At 34.0% G+C, this 26,193-nt stretch overlaps 1 protein-coding gene across 5 annotated transcripts; it reads left to right on the forward strand.

The window, feature by feature from the left end:
- The first annotated feature begins 1,660 nt into the window (after positions 1 to 1,660).
- LOC125679885 (uncharacterized) lies at positions 1,661 to 25,769 on the forward strand. 5 transcript variants are annotated; one of them, XM_056153796.1, is made up of 7 exons: positions 1,661 to 1,918; positions 10,168 to 10,248; positions 12,862 to 13,612; positions 17,044 to 19,167; positions 19,346 to 19,389; positions 21,587 to 21,755; positions 22,409 to 25,769. In XM_056153796.1, the coding sequence occupies exons 3-7, from the start codon at positions 12,889 to 12,891 to the stop codon at positions 22,726 to 22,728; spliced, it is 3,381 nt and encodes a 1,126-aa protein (XP_056009771.1). In that variant the 5' UTR covers positions 1,661 to 1,918; positions 10,168 to 10,248; positions 12,862 to 12,888; the 3' UTR covers positions 22,729 to 25,769. The 5 variants fall into 5 exon arrangements, with proteins under 5 accessions (XP_056009771.1, XP_056009775.1, XP_056009773.1 ...); XM_056153800.1 differs by having other exon boundaries at positions 1,684 to 1,865; XM_056153798.1 differs by lacking the exon at positions 1,661 to 1,918 and adding an exon at positions 2,930 to 3,069.
- The last annotated feature ends 424 nt before the right edge of the window (positions 25,770 to 26,193 follow it).

Genomic DNA, 26,193 nt, shown 5'->3' on the forward strand with positions numbered 1-26,193 from the left:
AAAGGGGACGGAAAACGGAATTTTTTTTAATGTAATAATATTAGCAGGGCCGTAAATTACATGGAGGCGGGGGAGGCAGCTGCCTCCTCCAACTTTTGAGCCAAAAAAAATTAAAATTTAAAGTTCATTAGAATTTATGTTGTTTCCAATAACTAAGAACATGATACCTCCCTTAAAAAGCATTCCAAATCTTTCTTTTAGAATGAGTTAGTCAAGTAACATCTTAGAAGGCCCTAGAATCAAGGATTTTGCACGAAACGTGTTCAGTGTGCACAAAATGTGCTCAGCGTCTGACCCCCGCCTAATTTCCTGCCTCCTCCAAATTGAAGGTTAATTTACGGCCCTGATTAGGAGGAGGTCGGCATTTTGTAAACTGAAAAGGCTTATGAACAAGGGAATTTTAAGCAGAAATCACAAAGAGAACGGGAGGACATATTCAGAATCCACCGTTTGATATACTACATACAAATACACAATATCCACATGTTTACATATATTTGTCTTTAGAGCAAAAAATACTGAAAGATGTATTTATGCCCAAAAGCGGATCCAACGCTGACGACCCCATCCCTAGTAAATTAGTGTGTTTCCCCAGATCTCTGACCTGTGAGACTGTAACCTTCCGTTCTGAAATTTATGGATCCGAAGCTAATTGCACATGGTATTTATGTACTTTGTGCTTACCCCCCCCCCCCCCCCTTCCAACTTTTAAAACTTTGTATCAGTCAAGCCTACATCAAATTTTATTTATATGTGTAAACTTTAACTGGGGCCTAAAATACCATTTTTAATTATTATGATTAAAAGAGTTCGATTATGCAATTTTTTTCGTTTCGTTTCGGTAGGTTTCGTTTCGTTTCGGTGGATTTCGTTTCGTTTCGATTTCGTTTCGCACTTTACAGGTACCCGATGTACATGTACCAATTCTAATTTCCATGATTGAAATTTGCTCACAGCTTGATACCTATTTTGTGATTTTTTATTACTTGTTTCAATATTCAAAATTTTCAAAGGTTCAGTATTTTATTACAAATTGTCTCATTGGCATGCATGTATATTCAGCTTGGACATGAAATAAAGCATCCATACAATTTGACCAGTATTATCATTTGTCAGATAGATACGTTCTAGGATTTGAATTAAAAGTTTGAAAACTTTTTAATATTTTTTTTTTTCATTCTGAAAATTTTCAAATTTTATTTTTCCATTTTTTAATGTTTAGAATGCTTAACTAAGATGTTTCTAATTGTCAGCCAAATTTACAATGTCAGTTGTCGAGGTATATGGGAGATACAGAGCTTACAATTCTTTGTTGTGTAAACAAGGCTCGTGCCATGTTTTTGTTTACATAGCTTAACTATACTAGTAAAAAGTTTGTTTCTAGTGTTTGGCACATCTCATTTTCTTTTAAAAAATACCGGCTATTTTCTGTAAACAAAAGCATGGCACGAGCCTTGTCTACATAACGAAGAATTGCGAGTGCTGTATCTCGCTTGTAATTCAACAATTGATATTCAAATTTTAACCAGTATAATCACTGCAAGATCCAATTAAAATGACATTTCTTAGATCCGCGCTGTATACAACATGTATGAATAGACGGCGCGGATCTAAGAAGTGTCATTTTAATCATCCACACGGTTTAAAACATAATAAGGACTGCGATTTGTGGGTGTCATTTCCTATTTAGTTTCTGATTTGGGAAAATGTGAAATTAATCAAATGTTTACTTCAATCTGCCACAGTACTTCAGCAGTAAGTGGTTTTTTCCGGACATTAAAAGTCTGCTCGATAGCATCTAGACTATATGTCCTGGTCCTTGGCTCCACAAACCAGATATGAATCTTCTAACATTGTACATGCCTGTAAGTCAGAAGAGTGAGGAAATGTGTCTTAGATCTGAATATAACTTCTAAAGGTAATCTCTCTCTCTCTCTCTCTCTCTCTCTCTCTCTCTCTCTCTCTCTCTCTCTCTCAATTTCGGCTGGGCTGAATCCCCACCCACCCCCTCTTTCTCGCATCATTTGAAATTATTTGTAAATAAGTCTGATTTATGAAAAAATGATAATATGCATAATACTGTACTTGAACTGGGACCTCAATAGTCCAGTAAACTTGTAGTCATTAGCTATATCAATTGACGCGGAAATCGAGACTTGTATTTATACTAGAATTTTGATAGGTCTATCTATTTCCATTTGAACTCATTTTTGGAGGTTGGTGATGGGGGTTGACGTCAGTTGATTTTTGCACCACCATTTCAGACTGGATAATACATTTTTTTGTTTAAGGAGGTATGCTACACCAGAGAAATTTTATGTAGATGAAAAGTGGAGGATACATGTACAACAATGTTTTGAATTCATTATTTTCAAATTTACTTTATGTAGTCAAAAAATGCAGTTGGAGTAGAAAGCAATCAGGAAAAAAAAATTAAAACCCCTGCTGGTCTCGAACCTGCGATTTTCAGTTCTGCAGTTGACATACTACATGTAACCTACAGAGTTACTCAGCTAGACAATGAAATTGGAAATTAATAGAGAAATATTGCTGATATATATATTTTTTATCTATGTTTTAAAAGGAGGTCGGCCATTGTGACCACAGGAGTGGGCAATTTTATAAAAAAGAAAAAAAAAAGTAGAAATATATGAGAAATGGACATAAATACTACCAATGAGCTCGCATATATTTCTACGTTTTTGATAAAATTGCCGATTCCTGTGTTATGACGATGTGGAGTACCTCCTTATAATAAATACATATCAAACCTTTGAAAATTGATTTATCTATTAAAACAGAATTACACTGCATTCTTAAATTTCGTTTCGAGTTCTTTACTAATCATCAGCAAAAATGCCACCGCTATGTTTCCATTGCCACAAAGGAACAAAACTTGTCATTACATGTGTTCGTTTTTATCCGTTAGAGTAGAATTTTCTAATTTGCATTCGGGTTTAAAGCACTACTTGATGTGAATAAACTTCCTGTTGCTGGGATGATGGAGTTGTCACATAACATTAGGATGCTGATTATCAACTGTTGATGCTTTTTGTGTGTTTTGATATGGTTAGTAATATTTATGTATGATTTAAGTCACAGATATTTCTTCACGCACACAGTAATTAGTGTCAACTGTACACCAGGAAGTGTTAGTTCAGGAGGTGTTGAAGAAGTGAGAATATTACTATTTTAACATGAAACTATTGATTGATTTTCAAGGATCTTTTAGCAGGAGAGTATAATATGAGTTCATAATGAAAAGGAGAAGTGAATTGTTTACGCAACTCGTAAGTTTAACAAATAATATAACAACAAATTAACATGAATTGATGGGCATACAACCTGTAAGCAAATCCAACACAAAGGCTTTCTACGTATATAGAATATCATGTAAATAAAATGCAAGCTACAGCTTAATGAAGCCTTTGACATTTTGAACAAGAAATTTCCTTAATATCTTCACAATCTACTGTCACCTACTATTCTAGGAGAAACAATCAAACCATCACTCCCACTAGACTTTTACGTATACATAGAATATAGCATGTATAAAGTAAAATTCTAGGACTAGGAGAGACAATCGAACCATCACCCCACTACTAGACTTGAGTATAAAACTTTACTATGAGACAGTCTCCCCAATGACATATAGAAGGTGGATTCCTGAGTCATTTAGGAAGCTGCTCCAGATGAGGGATGGATCACTGTGCAGATGTTCAGTGTGTGCTAAAGCACGTAATCACCTTTAATTTAAAAAAACAAATAACTACACTTTAGGCCTATTGAAGTTGCTTTTATTTTTATCTAGTGTTTCTTTAATGCTTATAACTTGTATTTATGTCCCCTTTACTTCAACTTATTTTTCTTAAGAGAAAGGGGATTTCTATGGCTACTGTTTTGCTCCTTGTTCTTAATATTTTCATTTACTCACAAAACTTGTCGTTCTTTTTAGTGCTTATTTTTTCTTAATAATTATTTTTGTGTTGTCTATTACTCCCTGACTCTGCTACATTGTATGCTTATATATGTGTGCATGTTTTCTGATTCAATATTGTATAGTCTTCTTTTGTTTGAATGCCAATGATATATTTGTTATATTTATAATTGTTGCTTTGCTTATGTCAATCTGATTAAAATTTTAAAGATCTTTGATCCGCTCCGTTATTGTTATGTCACTACACTTTGTGTAGTGACATAACTATAATGGAGCGGATCAAAGTGTAGCGACATAACTATAACGGAGCGGATCAAAGATCTTATTTTAATCAGATTGTGCTTATGTTTAGTTGAAATACATTACAAGCTCCTCAGAGGTTATGTTGTACTCTTTGCATATGTTTGACTTTTAATAATTTAAGCTTCTTTATCTGTACATAGCTATTTTAGATTTACTAACCAGGGATATTTTATTTATCTTTGATTTCAACGGCTAGGGTCATTCATATTGGAAAAAATGATGATATTTGGTTGAAATTGGGAAAACACTTTCAATTCTTAAAAATTTAGAAAGCAAAGCTAGTTAATTTTATCTACTATAAAAGAAAACTTCAATTTCCTGTTTTTGGTGGTAAAGAAAGGAAATGTTCCAGTGAAGTCAAGACCCAGGCACAGTCCGAGTGAGCTTTTATCAAAGGAAATTAGCATTGATATTGAATTCAATGTAAGTGATGATTTAATCATTAGAAGAATTGAAATTAGCAACATTTTGATACTTTTTTTCTTTTTTTATCATTCTTGGAAATCAAAGAGAAAACATTGGAGTTTTCATTGAAAGACTTGTCACTGTCATAACACTGTTCAATTCAGACCCAGTTTCATGTTAATTTTCCACCTTTCAAACTTTAATCAATATTACATGCAAGTTCTTATTTTAATTTCTATAACAACTTTTTGAATTAGAATGCTATTTCTGTCTGAATTAGATTCATAGTCAGAATAACTTCCTGCTCAGCCCTGGGCTGAAGGTTATAAAACTTTTACCGTACTCATACTCAAACTCAGTCATGTTTGTCTTGAGTACAACAGAGCAAGCTCTGAAACATACTCAAATAATCTTGAGCATGTACTCCATCTGAGTATGAGAATGATTTTATGAAAGTTTTATAGCCCCTACTTTTGAGTTTGAGTAAGATTTAGAGTACGAAGTTTGAGTATGAAAAAGTGCTCAGAAAAAGTTTTATAACCTCCAGGCCTGAATCATATGCGGCAATGCCACATCCTGTTCTGCAGTTTCAAACTCCACACTACTGCAAAGTTCTACTGTGTAGCTGATTCAGATGTGCTCCTGATTTTCTCTTTCATCATGTCGACCATTTTTACTTTTATAATTGTACTAACTGGACATGTATAGATTTGGTATTTGGAACACACTATTTATTAGAAAATCGCTAAATTTTTATGTTTGTTTCACTATTCATCAATTGTAACAGATGAAATATTTTGTGATTGTGAAAATGTTTATTAATTTTGAAGTCACATTTAATAACATTGGGATTTAAAATCTGACGAACAATTGAATTTTTTTGGGTCATGTTCAAAATTTACCAGGGATGCACAGTGGACTAGCACATTTCAGGAACTTTGATATACGGTGATACTCTAGATGCGTACATTTTTTTTTACACTACTAATTTCTGCTAAGTCCATGGTCACATGAAATTTGTGGAATTTCTTACCAGCAGACTTAAAAACTATGTAGCCCATTTTCAATTAAGCCATTTGTAACCTAGTGGAATTTCATTCCCAAAAAACCAAGCCAGAAATGGTAATCTGCGAAATTATGACTGTGGAATTAAACCTGTCTATAGTAATTCAATTGATACAAATGTCAGAGAGTTTATAAAAATTTGTGATGTTATTTCTTTGAAAGAGCTACCTTCCCTTGCTCAAAAATGAGAAAGGTCAATTGGATTCATTTTCTGTGTTAAGCCTGCATGCATTGACCAGTCTATGCGAAAGACATCGGACCTGACCAATGTGCAGTGCTTCAGGTCCGATACATCATTTCTTTACACCGGACTGCAATGTCCGATGTCTCAGTGCCCAGTTTTAATCTTTACTATTTTGACACGGAGTCATTTAAATGTTTGTCATAAGTTAAAAATATCGCACCAATCCAAATACGTAAATGAATGTGATTAAAACCGCATGGACCATCTAAAGTATTATGATGGATATGTGTCAGAGGAGGAAAATTGGAAGTCTGTTGAATACTTTGCTAGAGAAGAATGAAATATCAATAGCCTTGATTTCCTTGGTTCTGCATTTTCACGTGTTTCACTTTTTTACATTAGGTTTTTCGGTCTGACAAAATTTGGTTTGGTCCTGTGTGTTCATTGATTACACAGGACCGAATGTCCTGTGTGGTCCAAAAAACCTTTGCATATACTGATTGACCCCAGTGAATCCAGAATGAATCCAATGATGGATCAGTCTGACTAAAGTACAGATCCATTTATTTCTGCACCTTCAATTAAGTTTTAATAATAGTAATGGGCTGAAAGGAATCATGATAGAATATGACAAGAAAATTCCTTACTTGCCTTTGAGATTACAAAACTCAACAATATGTATGTTTGAAGAAAAAAACTTATACAGAGTGCAATATTGCATGCCCATAAAAAGTATTGCATATACATAACGATAATTAAAATATCCATTTTAAGGTGGGTCCTTAGTCCTGGATTTTTGTGGTTTAGGTAGCATTTTTTTGTTTGGAATCAATAGATTAACATTCAGAGTAATGAGAAAAGGCAAATTAGTTAAGGATTTCTGGATTTATTTTCATTACAGACACTACTGAAGCAATGTACCCTATGTAGATTTTTATGAAATTCATTGGAAACAGTTATCTGTTGTTATTTTAAAATAAAAACAACAACAAAAATTTTAAATTGCATTTATTTATCAGGAAACATGTCAAGAACTAAAACACATGTCATTTTCACTATGTTCATCAAGTTTTAGTATAATAAGTGCAAATTTTTTGAATTAGCCTTACTCTCTAAATGTTAAAAAACAAACAAATATGGACACAATTTCCTTATAACATGGTTTACATATCATTTTTTCTGGTTATATTAGTAGATGTACATCTGTTATAGTTATTTATGAAAAAAAATCCATACCTTTCCTTAATAATTTCAAATCTATAGCTTCCAGAGTATGTATACCCCCACAAAAACCCTATGTCTGGCACCATACAACTGAGCTATTCAAAACCACTCATGGATTAAAATTATATGTAATTCCATGAAAAGACACGGATAATAATTCCTAATCACCTTGGTAAAATGTTTGTGAAAAATATAGGAAATCTATTGCATAATGGACTTGATAAATAATTTAATGAAAACAGAGTTATTGTCCTTGGATTCAATATTTTGAAACGCATAATTGACTATTCAAATATAACTAAGACTTTTGAAATATTTTATGGCTAACAAGATTTTTTACAATAACTATTGAAAAAGACTCCAACAAAATTTATGTTCCAGTCATTGAATTATTGACTTTGCACAATCTTATGACATCACAGGAGTGTGGAACTACGTTAAACTTAATGAAATATGAAAGTGAACAAGATTATTTTAATTTAGAATTTATGACAAAGAAAAGTCCTCCTATAACTATAGCCCCCCCCCCCCCCCCCCCCCCCCAAAAAAAAAACAAACAAAACCCCACACACACACAAGAAACAACACATGGGCAAATACTAGATATGTGCACATAATACCTGTGCAGATTGTGCATTTACACTAGTGTGGACATTACCCGTAATTCTGCACGGAAATAAAAAGGAACCGACAACAACAACAACATATTGCACATGAACATTTCTTGTGACAAGATCTTTTTACTGGTACCAAGATATTTGTCCTTGTGACCTAGCTTGGCCCTCTTTGGAATTGACCATTAAAAAACAAGATGTGTTTCACAAACACATCTTGTTTTTTAAAGTTTCAATATTTTCTGCAGCAGCAGTCATACGATAGATTTGCAATTATTTGGAATTGATATTTTCATTTTCAGAGTTTTACAAGAGGAGTGTCTAAGAACAATTAATGTGTAGTTTATTTTGCATAAAATGGACAAGCAATTTTCTTTTGGGATAGGGATTCAATTGGTGCTTTGGAGGCTTTCATAACAACTTCCTGTTACAATTATTACTTGTTATTACTTGAAACAATGGATGTTGTAAAGTTGAACACAGTGTAACATTATTCTAATAAAACTTGTCTGTGGTACATTGAATTTGAGTATGATGATTGATATGATACAAGTTGTCAATGTGTCAGTGAAATACTGAAGTTGACTAGTACACATATAACTACTACAGTCTACCTGTTATTTCAGATTGACAACAAGGAGCCCTCTTATTCTGTCACCCTGTACAAAATTAAGGAGAGACCAGTCACCGCCCCTTTCTATTGTTTTATTATAGCATAACATACATTATGTATTTGTAAAATTTTTAATACTGACCAAGCAAATCTCATATTCTTTGTGAGAATAATAAAAGCTAAGATGCTGTTTACTGAGAGATTTTTTGGGGTCTTTTTTGAAATTGTTTCCTTTCGTTGCCTGCTTCCTTTCACCCTTCCCCCTTTTATGTTCCCCATTGGCATTCAACTATTCTTCCAGAATCTAATATGATAATTACGAGCATAAATAGAGTAAGGCAATGTTAAAAGTGTGATCAGGACTCTCTGTAATTTCCTGTACAGGCGTAATTCACTTTCCTTATGGTAAAGACAATGTTCAGGATAAAATATGAAAATAGCACTGTATAGAGAAATAAAAACTTCAAATGAATAAATCTATCAATTACATACTATGGTGATTAAATTATATCACTGCAAATCTTGATGAAAACTTTCAAAACGACTTATTTGAAGAAAAGTAACTTATTTAAGTGCCAACAAATACATTGTCCTTGACAACAAACAAGAATCTGGCCATCTAGTGGTGAGAAGTACACAGCAGTTATCTCCCATTTTGATTGAAGTGGTGTTTCCTAAGTGCTGGGCCCCCTCCCCATAGACCCTTCTCTTTCAAGGAAATCAATCCCATCTGAAAAATCATGGTAATGGGTTTGTGAATTCATGGTTGTTTACTGGGCATGTGCAGTGGCCCTAATGGTGGATCTTGAGGGAGGATTACATATAATTTCAAAGGTTGCAACCCCTACCTCTATTTCACATAATCTGTCCACATCTCTCAAGAGAATACGACTTGGCTCAGCCAATTACTGGTATTAATATCACTGTCATAGTGCTAGTAAATTCAAAATTATATGTCATATTGTAAATTTCGTATTTATTTTCTTCCAGTAAATTTAAAAAAAAAATTATAGCATGATACTGCAAGTACATTCAAAAGGTAGTGTTTTGAATACAAAAGCTGTTGAGGAATTGATGAACCATCTGTCCATTCTATATTAATGTTATAGTCAAACAACTGGTCTACTAGAGTTAAAATAATTGTGTTCTTAGAACAGTTCTATATCACATATCCCTTGGTTGTTGTTTTTTTTTTTTATAAGCAATCAACATGTGCTAGACTAAATTTATATTTACATTAATTTACAAGGACTGATTTACCATGCATACCAAAATAGATTGTTCTATATACATGTATGTGGGAGAGAACATTCAAAGTTTTAAGAACCTGTGCCCAATCCCTTTTTAAATTCAGTTACAATAAAATGTTAAAGCCTAGCTTGGCTATTTGATGAAATGGTTTAGGTTTCAATAGTTTGTGTGTGTAATATTGAAGAGGTCTGCTCATGATTGTTTACATAAACCAGGAAATATCTTAGAGACTCAAGTATAAATATTTTATTTAGCTATTTTAGTCATATGCTCTCATGATTATATCCTTATTGAAGACACTGTTATCTGTTCCATGTTATTTTCTGAATGTACTTTCCCATACAAAGTTACAAGATTGAGTCATGGTTTTTCTATTAAATAAGGAAATGTATCATATTGACGTAGTGTCTTTTCTAAGTACTACACACAGTTTTTAGTATATTGCATTAAATGTAGACAAGGTATTTTAAATTTATTTATTCTTAGAAAAATTTTGAGACAAAATGAAAATTATTGCAGTGGTCACAGATCTTAAATTTGGATGTTAAGTATTTCTATTTTTCTACTTCAGGAGAAGTTTGACCCGAATATCACAAGAGCTGAGCCAAACTTAGTACAGACAGCCATGACGCCATGTCTCCAACAATTTTTGGTGTGTATCTTGGGTTTTTGTGTCATATTTTCTGATTTTACTAACCTGTTAGTGTCTGTATTACCTTTGCCCAATGTTCATGCTCCTCGAAAAAGTTTGGGGGAGCATATAATTGCCGTCATTTCTGTCTGTTCATCCGAGCTCGTATCTCCTAAACCTTTACTCAGAAATTGATATAATTGATCACAAATGTTCCTTGATAAAAGGACGTTTGGACCAAGGTCATTTTGGAAAGGTCAAAGTCACTCAGAACATATGTGTATACCATGTGTATAAGTAAAAAGTTCTTTATATTAACAGTTTTTGAACAGGTATTGATCATATATCACACAAATTAGTGATAGGCAAATGACTTTCAAACAGAGGTCTCTCAAGGTCATTTTATAAAGGTCAAGGTCACTCAGGACATGTACACTGTACCTTATATATGAAAAAAATTTCAAAAATATTTCAACAGTTATTGATCATTGTACGAGTCTTTATATGAAATAGTTCATTGGTTAGATATATTTCGGGGAGTATCTATAAGTTTTACAGATATTCTTGTTTATAGGGTTTTGGTAGGGTTCCGCCTATTGACTACATCCATCCATGAAATGTAACCGTCTGTTCACGGCATTGACAGTTTTCTGGACTGATTTGGTCATCTCTGCAGCTATTGAATTGAAAATATACTATACATGAACTTGTATCAATGGGTTACAGATCAAGTTTGAGTTTTGGCTTTCTTGACCTATATTTAGGTCATCTGAGTAAACTCAGATTATCTATTGCAACTGAATAGCGTCTGTCAGTCCTCGATCGTGTTTAAACAATTGAACATTTTTAACTTCTTGACAACTACAATTCAAATATTTTTTATTTTTTCAAATTTGGTATGCAGCATCTTTGGGACAAGAGGGACACACACGCACACTCACAAATATATATATATATATGTATCACAATTTAAAACAAAATATAATATTAATATTGCTTTATTAAATAAATTAGTAAATTATTAGTCATAAATAGATATAACTGTACTTTTAATTTGATTAGGCCTATATTTATGAATTTTTCTATAAATGCACCCGTGACAGTAGGTTTAGTTGTGAACGATGTAAGGTATCATAATTTGCCTAATCTAAAAATAAATGATAATTGCACTGTTTATGTAAAAAAAAAAAAAAAACCAACGCCAATTACAGATGTTAAAAGGAATAACATTTCCAAATAATGTTTAGACAGCGATCCCTGTAAACATTATTTACTTGCAATATTGCCGATTTCATACTCGCTTTCCTCTCTACTTTTCGATATTTACATCGCTATTTGAATGCACTGCTGACTAATACATATAAAACTCTGGAAATTTGTCAACATCAAAATAAATGTTGTACTTGGTGAATAAATTATTAGGCCTCTAAAAGCTTAGATTTTAAAAATATCTAACCATTTCACAATCAGTTGATCGTCGAAGGTCACATGTGACATCATTGTACCACATGACTACCTAACTAGTTAACGAGACTTTTCATATTGGGGCTTTAGATTTAAATACGTATTATGGCTAATTATGGCAATATTTCGGCGAACTAACTATAAGAATTAATAACTATAAGAAAGAGAAAATGCATAGAATTTTGTTTACTTTGGAAACGTGATGTGTCCTTTAATGACCTTGAACTAAGCAGTGCCACAATGATTGGTATTGACACACCCACTGAATTCAAATTCTCTTTAGCCAAAACTATCATAAAAAACAAAGACTAGGACTCATCCACAAACTTTGGAAAAACCCCATAAATATTAAATTTTTCTCGAATGATGAAAATTATACCCTTCAAACTTAATGACCTTACTGTATATTCTCCAAACAAATGTAATCAGCTCATCAGTAAGCAGAGTTTTAATTCATCACTTTTATACCATTTATACTTAATATGATAAAAGTGTAATATCTTTGGTATATGTGTAAATATATATAATACATGTATATCCATTAACGATTTTATATTCATATTTTTCCTCGATTTTTCACTCATACCAGAATTTCGGTCTATCGTTACCCTCTGCCAAACTTCTGGATCATCCCTAAAGATTTTTAAAGTTGACAAGTGCATTAATTATAAACTAAAAGGCTAATCAAATAAAGCATTTTTAAAAATCTACTAAACCCAGAGCCACATTGTATACATTGGTAACTATCAGGCTTACTGGAAATAAAATCTAGAAAAAGACATGTTTGCTTTGAAAATCTCAACAATCTTACATTGAAGAAACTGCCAGTGACAAAAATGACGTCTGCTTGAAATGTTGTGCTCCTTTGTTGTTGGTTTTAGAATGTAAATCCTTAAAATGCTTCGTTTTCATCGCGTATGTACATAGCATAGTATATTATGATGTCATAGATACATTGTTGTTTAAATGACAAAACAAATTTGTTGAGGTTGCAAGGTAGAGCAACACAAAGCATTGATTCAGTGGCAAATTCTGTCATGTGATTGTCCTTGATAGATCTGAGGGGTCAGCAGTGGATGAAGGTATACTGAGGTTCTTTTTTCTGAAAATGGAATTTATAGGATTTGAAATTTTATTTGTACTAGTACTTTTAGACTTGATTTATTTCAGATGAAGCCATAGATATCAGTTGTAAAAATGGCAACTGGACAAAGTCAAAAATCTATGACACTTCCATCAAGAACTCAGCCCCCAAAGCCCGGTAACCATAGAAACAAGTTGTCTTCCCCATCCTTCAACAGAGGTTTGTTTGGGAGACTTGTGCAGAAGTTAAGATTCCGTAATCGTGACACTGACACAGAATTCCCAGACTCTCAGAATGTGGAGGGGTTATATTTCAAGAGGAAACTTTCACCAGAGCACAAGGACCCACCTAATCAGAGTGCATTTGCCAGAGTAGATGTGAGAAGGAGCCAATCAGACAGAAGCTACCAGAGACCTGTTGAAATGAGGAAGAAAACTGGGGCATTCCCAAAGCTCCGGCGCTCCAGGCATTCTAAAGAAGTAGCAGAAATCCTTCCTCCTCACGATAAGAAACCATTAGCATCAGATATTGAAGTGGCAAATGATTTCATTATATCTGATGGTGCAGGGGTGGACTTAGATGAAGGGAATAAGGAAGAACAGATACCTTTGGAGGACATAGATCCAGGGTATGAAACACTGGATGAGGTACGAGAGAAAATGAAAAATTTGAAATTGAAGAAGTTGAAGGAGGAAGTAGAGACTAAGGCCCCTGTTCATGTACAGCACCACAGACGCACTCAGTCCACAGGGGGTCAGGAGGAGGCAGGGGGGAGGGAGAACAGTGAGTTTGACATCAGCTCCAAGGAAAGGCTAGGCATGAATTCCAGCCACATAGGTTAGTATGTGTACATGTATGAATTTTCAGTCCCTCAATGAAATTTGAAATGGCTCAAGATTTCATGTTTGAACTACTGTAAACGTATTAAATTTCGATTGGGATAAAATTTTGTTATTTTCATGTCTTAGAAAAAATAACAAAAATAATTGACCATGTTCTATATTTTGCCCAGAAACTTTATTTTTGAATCAGAAATGTGTATGTCTTTTCATTTCTCATTCATTTTGAATCGCACATTTTACCAGTACCTTTGCCGTTACACTTTGTGTAGATCTAAATATAAAGCTGTTATAACCTTGCAAGACTTCAACAATAACCAGTTCTGTACAAATTTAAGCTACGCAGATGCAAATAAAATACCTGTGCATTAAAATAGAGAGTGACTCTTAAGGTAGTACTCTACATCGTCATAATGACTGACTTCCTTTAAAAACATGGATGAAAAAATCAATATCAGCAATATTTGACTTTTTCTTTTCCATTTAAATACCTAGCCGAGTAGCTCAGTAGGTTAGAATACCGACTGCTGACCTGTAGGTCGCAGGTTCGAGTGCAGCAGGGGTTTTAAATTTTTTTCAGATTACCTTCTACTAAAACTGTATTTTTTGACAAATAAAGTAAATTTGAAAATTTTCAACTTCAAAATATTTTTGTACATATCCTCCACTTTTCATCTACATAAAATTTCTCTGGTGTAGCACACCTCCTTAAGAAAGTAAGGTTCATTTTCATGAGCTCAACATCAGTATCAACACATTAATCAGATGATGAGGATCATTTAATATGCAGACAGAGCATCTGTTATATTACGAAGATGAAACCTGTGCATCACACATTGGGAATTCCTCACAGCTGACATTTGTAGATCTACCTGTATTTCTTTGGCTTTCATGCCTTTTTTCAGTGAAACTCCTCAATTCTGCCCCCCCCCCCCCACCCCCCCCAACCTGAAATAGGCTGATTTTGAAAGTCCTTGCGAAGTCATATAAATATTATTTTTACAGAAATTTTCATAATATCAACCACCCCTTAAAACTAGAAATTGACCACCTTGTTTTGTCTTTATCATTAAAATTAATTTGCTATTAATAAACCAGTCAGTTTGTGATGATGTAAGACCTTAGGGGTCTATTTTTATATCACCCAGAAGAATAGTTGTTTTTTGTGTCATAAATAAGTGTCAAGATTATCTAATTCAAAGAAAAGGGGCATATTGCTTTGCACCTGTCCGTCGGTCGGTAGACCACATATCTTAATCATAATGATATTTCGCATGTGGGTTGGTTATGAGTAGAAGAGGACCCATATTGTTGTTCAGATCAAAAGGTCAAGGGTCAATCTCCACTGGACATAGGAAGACACTGTCCGCTCAATATCTTGAGAACCCTTTGCTTGACAGACATAAACTTGGTACACTGGTACATCCCAAGGAGTAGATGACCCCTATTGATTTTGAGGTCACATGGTCAAAAGTCAAACATCAAAGTGGACATAGAAATATTCTGACCACTCAATGTCTAGAGAACCCATTGATTGGCAGATATCAAACTTGGTACACTGGTACATTTTCAAGAGAAGATGACCCCTCTTGAATTTGAGGTCACATGGTCAAATGTCAAACTGGACATAGGAAGACACTGTTTGCTCAATATCTTGAGAACCCTTTGCTTGACATACATCAAACTTAATACACTGGTACATCTTATGGAGTGGATGACCCCTCTTGGTTTTGAGGTCACATGGTCAAAGGTCAAGGGTCAAACTGGACATAGGAATATAATGTCTGCTCAATGTCTTGAGAACCTTTTGCTTGACAAACATCAAACTTAGTACACTGGTACATCTTCAGGAGAAGATGACCCCTCTTGATTTTGAGGTCACATGGTCAAAGGTCAAGGGTCAAACTGGACATAGGAATATATTGTCTACTCATTATCTTAAGAACCCTTTGCTTGACAGACATCAAACTTGATACACTGGTACATCTTCAGGAGAAGATAACCTATTAATTTTTAGGTCACATGGTCAAAGGCCAAGGGTCAAACTGGACATAGGAATATACTGTCCGCTCAATAGAACCCTTTGCTTGACAAACATCAAACTTGGGACACTGGTACATCTTAAGGAGAAGATAACCCCTATTGATTTTGAGGTCACATGGTCAAAGGCCAAGGGTTAAACTGGACATAGGAATATACTGTCCGCTCAATATCTTGAGAACCCTTTGCTTGACAGACATCAAACTTGGTACACTGGTACATCTTCAGGAGATGACCCCTATTGATTTTAAGGTCACATGGTCTAAAGGGTTAAACTGGACATAGTAATATATTGTTTCCTATATTTTAAGAATTATTGCTTGATTGACACCAAACTTGGTACACTGGTACAGCATAAGGAGTAGATGACCCCTATTGATTTTTAGGTCACATGGTCAATCCACTCCTGACATAGGAAGATATTGTCTGCTCAGTATTTTGAATTGGTGATACTACTATCAATGAAATGATGCATGTGTATAACCCATTTCAATTTAGCACCATCTCTTGTATATGTTGGAATTGTTTGCAAACACGTGGGTACTCATGATTACTTTGCAATTTATGACTGACATAGATCAAGAGAATCTTAAAAAGATGAAATTATCCCATTTACTCATGAAATTTATCATGAATAGTGTGCTAAAAATAGAAACCACCTATTTGGTGTGATTTCAGAGATATTCATCAATTTAGCCACAAAATATGATATGTACTGGCAAACTATTTCTGAAATATCATAAAAAGATTTAAATTTATGTACCGTACAATTCTGTGATGATGATTAAGACACGAAAGTCAAGTGTCTACCACATGAAATGCTACGCATTTCCATTTGTAGTGTTTATGTCTTAGATAAAGTAGAAAAATTCATCTCAGAAATAGAAATGGAATATTTTTTCTTGACTGCTTATGGATGCAGGAGCTATTGTAATGTCTATGGCAGATTTATTGTGCCAGTATAAGAGTTAGCAAATAAGCGACGCTGTGTGTACTTGATATACATAATTTTTAGTATTTGTATATTTATTGTGAAAACAAAACAATGAAAATTATTTTCATTGCAAAAACAACAATCCCCCCCCCCCCCAACAACAACATTAAATACAAATACGTCTACAGTATTACCAATATTTTGATGGTGGAAAACTTACAATCCCCAACAACAACAACATTAGATAACGTTTATAGTATTAGCAATATTTTTGTGGAAAACTTTGTCTGACTCATTATTTATGTGTATGTTCATTGTTGTTGTTATTTTTTAAAAAAGAATTTAAACAGAATCATTTCGGTGGGATTGATGATTCAAGTATTGATTAATAATCAGAAAGATATTTAATAGTGTAGATTAATAATCAGGAATCTAAAAGTTTATTAACTTTATAGATTTGAACCGACCTAACAGTCAACAGCTGAACTCTAGGAATCACCTCCTGCCAAACTTGACTTCTAACATTTTATCAGTACGGAGTGGAAGTTGTCCACTCCATCATGAAAACTCTTTACAAACAGGGATACTGAGTTCTCAAAACAAATCAGAGAATTGTCTTTCACAAGGAGGGGTTGTGTGGAAAGAAACAGAAGATGTGTATGCAAACCCCTCCATTGTACACAACAAAACAAAACAAGGTGTGGAAAATACCCCGGAAGGACCATCCATGTTATGTAGTGCTATGAATAGGGAAGAAAGTGTGGATAAAGAACCACCTCCTTTACCAGAGAGACAGTATAGTGTTCAGAGTCTGGAGGATATTGATGCATCAGAACAAGTGCCCTGTAATAGGGATCCTGGATTCTCTGACCATGTGAGTGAACAGGACAGCAATCATACAACTCAGGAGGCAGACACAATACCAAAATCTCTAGAAGTGAAAGTTGGTCCAGAGGATGAGGAAGAGAATGGGTATTCAACTTGTGGTTCCTCAGTGGCCCCTTTTCAGAGAAGGGAGAGGATTTATGAGGAGATTAAGGATCGGGACTTTAGAACATTACAGTGCTCTAATGAGGAGGATACCACCGCCTGCTCTGTGCCATATCAGACTTATGTCAGGAAAGAGAGGCCATATGAAGATATCAAAGATCTGCAATTAGACAGTGGAATTTGTAATACTTCATCTGGAACAGATTTTTTTGCTCAAGTTATGAATCATTATGACTCATTATCAGAAAATGTGTCATCTGCAGGTCCTTGTGATACCTCTGCAGATGACTTAGAAACTGATTGTGGTAGTGAAAGTAACAAAACTTGTGAGAATATGGAACTTTTGAATGCAGTGGTAGGTGCAAACAGTGCAAAAACAGATAGTGCTGTGACTGACATGAGCTTGTCTTCAGACCAGCCAATTTCCAATTTTAATTCTTTTTCATCATCTGTTGAGCAATGTGACACTGTTAAAATGAAAACCACGACACAAGAGAAAGGGGGAAAATCAGACCTGGTCGATTTTCAGCCACAGTCAAATTCCGCAACTACAGACTCCCTGGAATGTAGAAATGTTCAAGCAAATCTACATACTGAACAAAAAGATAAAGTTGTGATCCACAGTGAGTATCCACCTCGCATAGAGGCATCATACGAGGATGATGCTGACCTTGTGTTGGAAAGTCTACATAGCCAGGCCATTCCCTCAGGTGTGTCCTCTATTGAGAATCTGCTGGAATATGAGAGAAGCATGGAGGACAGCATGAAAAAACTGATTGACGTAGACAGTGCTGATAAGTGGGAGGAAATACCATATGCTGATTCAGCTAGTCTTGGACTTGGAGACACTCCACAGAGTTTGCCAGATGATGGCTATTCAGAGTGTGGTGATGTTCAACAAGACAGTGCAGCAGTGAGTTTGATCATCATGGAGTCAGATTTGGGTTGTGATCAGGATAGTGCTTCACAAACAGTGGCAACCGAAGAATCAGGAATAACTAGTACTGGAGAAAATAAAGTAGAGAAAGAGGAAGTAAGTGCCGTAAAGGGTGCAATGGGAGGTGATCTGCAGGAGGAAAATGTACAGAATATTCCAAATGAAGTAGTGGAAGTGCAGTGGAGACCCAAAGAGCTACCACACAAAACCATTCCTTCATTTTACTATGATGAGGAACCTGTTCATATGAGTCTCTCAGAATTGGGTATGAAAGAAAAATTCAATAAACACTCTAAGGAAAAAGAAACACATAAGAAGAAGCAGAAAGAAGGAAAATCATCCAGTCCCAGACAGCAGAGTTCTAGAAATTCATCTCAGGTCAAGGCCAGTGGTTCATCAAGGATCAAAGTCAGAGACAGCAGTCTCAGGCAAACAGCCGTTCATAAAAACCCTGCAGCTAGAAGGACTTATCCTATGGGTATGGCAAAGTCTCTAGAAACTGAAAAGGAACACAAAGACCCTGTTGAAACTAAATTAAGTAGATCTGCTACATCAAGTGAAAAACCTTGTAGGGATGTCAAAGCAAAGTCAAGTTTTGTTGAACCAGTTACACTGCCAGAAATTCCTAAATTTAACCAGAATTCTGAAGTCAGTAAGTACAATATATTTTTAACAGTGTTGATTTCTTACTGTGTAACCTTGTCTATATTGTATCAACATTTACTTGTATTCATCATGTTTTATGATATAGACAATATAAAGCATCGATTTAGCGTTATTTATTTGTACATGTACATGTAATCACTTATACTGTATACATTTACCTACAGGGTGCAGAAAAGACTTCCTGGAAAGCATGAAGCAGCTTAAAGATGTAAGTTTTCTATCATAAAAAATTTATGAAATTAGAATGAATTGTATAAATTGATATTGTCAGTAATCAACATAGAGAAAGGTGACCTGTTGCTATCTGTCCCTGTTCGTCATTAGAGAAAGGTGACCTGTTGCATTTGTCATTAACTTTAAAACATTCATAAAGTTGTTTCAGAAACTACATGACCATTTGTCACCAAATTTAGTGTGTATAAGCACTGGACAAAAATTGTTATAAATTTATTTAAATCATTGTCTTGGGTCCCAGGGGATGGAACCAAAAAATAAAAATTATGTAATCTTTGAATATTCTTTACTTGTAAAAAGTAGCAGTAAAACCAAAATACATAAATGTATTGAGCATGGCTCTTTCAAAATTGTGAAATATATGGCCCAAGGATCGGGGGTTCAGGTCCCAGGGTGGGGCTGAATATTACATTTAGAGAAAATGTATCTCATCTTTTAAAATCTTATTTTCACCCCTGAACATGTAGCAGACAACCTGTCAGTTTTACCAGATGACCCATATGTGAAAAAACAGTTGATTGTATCTTTACATATCCTCTTTACTCTTGCACATCTAAAGGACGTACGAAGTGCATTTTTACATACATGTACCTTACAATCTTTAGTTTGGATGATACTGTAAACCATTCGTGTGCGAGGAAAATTTGCAAGAACATGATCGTCGCAAATATTTCTCTTTGCGAACCAGTCCTTAAATGTCTGTCATAGGCTCGAAAAGGGCTCGCTCACTAAAATTACTTGCCATGAACCAGTTAATTACCATAGGTGAATTGTGAAATAAAGTAGCTGCAAATAAAAGTTAGTTTACAGTATATTAGGAACAGCTATGTCTTTCTGTCTATCCATCTGTCCATTTTCCAGTCTTTCATACCAGTTTTGTTTTGTTTATAAGCTGCAACAGAAAAATTACAAGCTCATACTTGTCACAAAGACCACATATAACCCTGAGTGAAGATCATGTGGACAAAGTCACTTGTAAATCTACATTGTACAGAAATATTTGTTCAGGTCACAGCTCTGGGTCAAGGGTTGGTTGAGACAGTTACTGGATATGTAGCATGCTTAGACCCAGACCTGTTATCATTTAACGAAAATTAAGGACACTTGATACAAACAAAAATAATGGATGTATCACGGCCCATGGGTTGATATATATTTTTTGTCTTTGGTTGTAGTAAGTACAAATATATAAAATTCCTAAAAAGTAAGGGACTTGTAAATTAAAATGACAAATGATATTTGACAGTTGAAATATATTACCCATCTCTATATAACTCTATATAAATTTTCCCCACTGTTTTGGAAAAATTGTAGCAAGTGTCATTGAGATGAGGAGTAAAAAAAGTTTTCATTGGACAATAACCTTGTCATGGAGAGACATCTTAAGCCAATTTAATACTCGACGTAAAGGTTGTTTATACTGGTAAAATAGTTAGAAAATGTGTCCTGTAATGGAGTAATGAAGAGATATTTAGAGTCTGAAGCTTAAATTTGAAATTGTTTACAAAGTATGAGACACACGGAGTTGTAAGTTGTGAAATCTTATTGATTTTCAAGGTCAAGGTCACTAGGGAATTCTATAAAATCATTGTGGGGAGGATTCACAAAACGCTGTAGAATTTGGGGTTATCAAACTTTGCATGTTTGTTTCCTATGATGAGTTGTTGTACCCTAATCAAACGATTTTTAAGGTCAAAGCGAACTAAGTGGATGGGTATATTTGATATCTTTGTGGGTCATAACTTCATTTATGATGATTTTAAAATTCTCTGATACACGAGTGACTGGGACTTTACATCATTACAAGTGGATGTTCTGCCTGTTGGTGCTCTTCTTAGTTTCTTGTTTTGTGATACTCAGATACCCATTGAGACCCATGGGTCTCTTGGGTTTAAATCACATTTCATTTCTTGTAGTTGATACCCTTCCTAAGTATGTAAATTCAACACAAGTTCTAGCAAAATTTATAAAATGAGTGTTGGTGTCACAAGTTATTTTCTTAAATTCTTTAATATGAATAAATGAACATATTTAGAACATTTACTGTGGATTTACAGTAAGTGTGATTTACTAATCTCCTTCAGTTAATAAGGTAGAAATTATCCAATAATGGGAGGGGGGTATTTCATGTAACATTTTTTAAAATTGCTCCGCATTTTTGCTTCTTTCAGTGTGGTTGGTACTGGGGTCCACTGAGCTGGGATGAGGCCGAGATCAAACTTCTGAATAAGCCAGATGGATCTTTCCTTGTTAGAGACAGTTCAGATGAGCGGTACATTCTCAGCCTATCATTCAACATGAATGGACATGTCCATCACACCCGAATAGAGCATCATAAAGGTATGGAATGAAAGTGGTCCTGCAGGTAGAAATAGAGCATCATAAAGGTATGGAGTGAAAGTAGAAATAGAGCATCATAAAGGTATGGAGTGAAAGTAGAAATAGAGCATCATAAAGGTATGGAGTGAAAGTGGTCCTGCTGGTAGAAATTTGACTAAGTCTGAAGTTGGAGAAAGTTACGTGCTTTGTTTATTATTTAATGTGTAGTATATTTAGTATACATTCTTATCCAAAATACTGCTCCATGAAAATTGGTATTTCATACATGTAATATACTTATTTGAAGTTTAAGTACTTACATGGATGCTGAATTGTTCAAGCTACAGTTGGATTGTCACATATGTATGCTATTGTTTTATATTTATATTTTCAAATTTTAATGATAGACATTTCCTCATGAAGGCACTGCAGTTGTGAACAACATGCATATAAATCTCATAAATAAAGTACATCTATTTTAACAGCTGGGAATTCTGACAGCAATGAAAGTAAAATGTAGTTATGATTCAGAAATGATTGAAAATACATGAGGATATGAATTGTGATGCTTCACACCAGCTTACTTCATGGAGTACATTAATAAATGTTTTTGTCTGTAAAATGAAGAATTATTTTAGAACTACATATTTACTTTTATTAAATTTTCATTGCAGGTAAATTTAGCTTTTGGTCACAGCCAGATTCCTTAGGGAAATCAACTATAAAGGAATTCATTGAACAGTGTGTCAGAAATTCACGTAATGGACAATTCCTGTACTTCATTCGGCCCTCTGGCCCTGGAGCGCCACCTATGCCAGTTCATCTCCTTCACCCCGTGTCTCGGTTCCGACAGATGCAGTCACTGCAGCACATGTGTCGATTCCAGATTCTTCAAATTGTACGACGAGATCATATCGAGCAATTGCCCATTCCAACAAGTATAAAAGACTACCTGCGTCAATCTCAGTATTATGTGGAGTACTTAGAGGACTGAGAGAATGACTTTGTCTACAAATCAATTTGTGATTTTTGTTCAACCAAAATTGAATGTGATTCATTTACCAAATTCTTTTTCTTTTTCTGTTTTTCCTGTCTGTGATGTCATAATGGTGTTTGTACTATGATTTATAAAATCATGTGACTTTTTAAAAAATCCTTTTGATTAGCTTTTTAACTTGAAACTTTTAAATTTGCCCTTTATATTTATAGAAGTTTTCACTCTGCAGTATCAAATTTTGCTTGCTTTTAATGATCATGTTGTATCTAGAGCAATGATTAGTAGTGCAGCAAAACAATTTTTGGTATTCCTATTTTGTGTATCAATTATTTAGCTTAAGAGATGCACAATGTCAGATCATTTGTTAACTACCTCAACATTGTTAATCATATTACAATTCAACTGCCTTTTTAAGTATTCGGTAGTAGCATGTTAAGTCTGTCTAGGGACTGCCAATTAGATTATAAGGAAAGATAATGCAACTTAATGCTTAATGTATATTTGGATATTGAATGCATATGCAATTCTTTTTAGTATGTTCCAATTGGTCAATGCTGACACTTTAATTTTAATAGAATGCAAAACATCTAAAGCAAATGGTGAAAAATTATGATGGCCTTGGAATAGTTTGTTAGAGAATAATTCCAGAGGTCCAAAAATTTTGTTGAAAAATTCAAACTGAGACTGACAGTCAAGTTTTTTCACTGCAAAAATATGTTGAGGTTGGGAAGGTTATTCTTCAAAAATTGAACAATGAAGTAATCACATCTATTAAAGACTAAGGTTACATATTTATAACAAGTACAAAGTGCAGTCATTCTTTTGGAGACAAACACCATTACATATGCAACAGTAGTTGTTTTTTTATGTCAATGGGTATATTGGAGAATTAATGTTAAATAAGTTTTTAAATAGGAACCAATCTATACCAAATTTCCAATTAACCCAAAAGTTACTTCCCTTTGTTGAACTTTTCTATTTGATGAGACGCAAAAGGTATACATGTATATGTATGGTAAACACCATGGTTACAAAAATTAGCACAACATTCAGATATTGCTTAAAGGAAGATCAGTAGTTGCTATGTAACCACCTGAAATGTATAGAAAAACACAGGTTTATTGTATTAATGAGAATTAGGGATAAAATCACTCAAACAATATCAAACATCATGCTCTGTCTTTGTTAAAAATAAAAATGTATTGATTGTGTCAATATGGAAATTAACGATAACTGTGATTTGATTGAAGAGCCTTATGATATGGAAACATGTATTTTCTTTGAACATATCAGTTTATTGTAAAGACAGAAAAAACATTTTCCTAATGTTTGCAAGGTAATGGGATCTCTGAAATAGCGTATTGTCAAACGTTTTTAGGTACATGTAGTGCAGTGGCTCTCTTGAATGATTTTTCTTAGATTATGAGATTGATTCTGAAATAATTTTCTTTGAACATGAAACTCGAGGACTCTTTTTTTTTTTTTTTAAAATCAAGAATTGTGCTACGATATCAAAAATTGGTATCCAGCTTTGTATTGTAATGAGGGCTTGGGGCTAATACCACTAAATTGTAAACCATCCATGGAGATTTAAAGCTTCACTAGTGTACATTTACAAATTTATTTCGAGTTATAATGAAAAAGAAAGAAGAATTTTGGAATCTTTGAGAATTCATTCACATTAAGGAAGGAAACCAAAAGACATTATGTGCCCTTTGGAATCATGGCAGCAAGATTTTGAGTCTGAATTTTTCCATTTTGGTCTCAGGTTCAAGGAAAATATGACAAACATTGTTGCCTGCTTCTTATTACCGAAATGGTTTGTGAAATCACAATTTAGTGGCAATTTGTGAGTGCTATATTCAGGAGGACATGGTCAATAGGAAATTAGTCATAGATTATTAAAAATGAAAAATTAGTCAAATTTCAATTGAATTTTAATTCAGGAGGGCATAAGTGAGTATGAAATTTGTGTTGAATTAATGAAAATGAAAAATTGGATAGAATTGAATTTTTATGAGAATTTTATGGATAGAATAGATCTGTTTTTAGCAATAATCTGATGAATGTAAGCTGTTCTAACAGTACATATGAAGGAAAAGTGATATGTAGACACCTGTCAGACACTAAATATTGGCTTAAATTATGGCTTTGATGCAAATTTATATATGATGTGAATATCATGCATTCAGAAGCCTTGTACCCTTATTTTCTACCACCAGTTCAGCTTTTATCAAAGTTTTAGACTGGAACAAGACTGCATTTATTTTGCTAGATCTGATTTCATTACTTGAAGTGAAAGATTTGAAAAGTTAAATGAAATGAACATTCAGGTTTTAATATATTTAATGGCAACCACTGAGAATATTATTGCTAATGGATATTTCCTTTCTGTGACAGACATCATGTATTTAAAATGCTTTGGATGCGTTCATTATTTTGCTTAGATGGTGGAATTCTCAATGCATATTCCAGCATGTGTTCAAATAGAGAATGTTTTGTTTTTACGGGCTAACTGAGCAATATAAATTCCAAAAGGCATCAGCAATACATCCAGTTGAATGGATTTCTGAATTCATACTGCACATCACCAATTAGCTAGTGTATGCGGTATGTTTTACAAAATGCATTCAAATAACTACTCCACAGCAAAACATTTTTGTTAATTAACATCAGCTATACCCCCATATGAAAACAATTAATTTCAAAGTAGGGTACATTGGCTTAAAACAGTTTTAAGCATTTTTATGAGGAAAAAGTACATACTATAAACAATATGTAGACCAATAAAATGTTATGAGTACACAGTACTGGGGATGGAATTCAGTACTATTGAAAGCGTTTTAAAATTATGTATTGAAAGTTATTTTATAAAAGGTACAGAAATGAAATATTTATGTTGTAGTTTTTTTTTTGTACTGAGTTTGTTGTTGTTTCTGTGAACCTGTTGTTGATTTTAGTCCTGACTATGGAATGTGATTCCTTAACATTGTTTGCCCTACCATGTCATGCTTTAAAATTAAATGAGTATATGTCAGTATATTGTTGGCTTTTATTCTTGACTCACCTGATCCATAGGTCCAAGCAAGCTTTTCTGATCAAATTTGTCCATCATTTCAGTTTTCACATTTTTTTCTTATTTCTCAGAAAAACTTAAGGCAAATTTTGATGCCTCTTGGCACAAAGTATCCTAAGTTAAGGGGGATTCAAGTTTATTCAAAGAGTTGTGCTTCTTTCCAAGGGCATTTTCCCCCAAGAACCATTGACTCAGAAAAACCTATTTTTCCTTACACATAGTATACATTTGTATTATAGATTCAAGTTTGTTTGAACTAAGATCAGGATTGGGCTGATCTTCAATGAGGATTGACGTTTTAGATATAAAGCCGAAATTCTCAGAAGAAAGTGTCCATTTGATATGCAATCATCCTCGTGAGAGGATTGATTGTATCTTGTTCAGTT

This window comes from Ostrea edulis, chromosome 2 (genome assembly GCF_947568905.1).
Source record: "Ostrea edulis chromosome 2, xbOstEdul1.1, whole genome shotgun sequence".
Taxonomy (NCBI): Eukaryota; Metazoa; Mollusca; class Bivalvia; order Ostreida; family Ostreidae; genus Ostrea; species Ostrea edulis.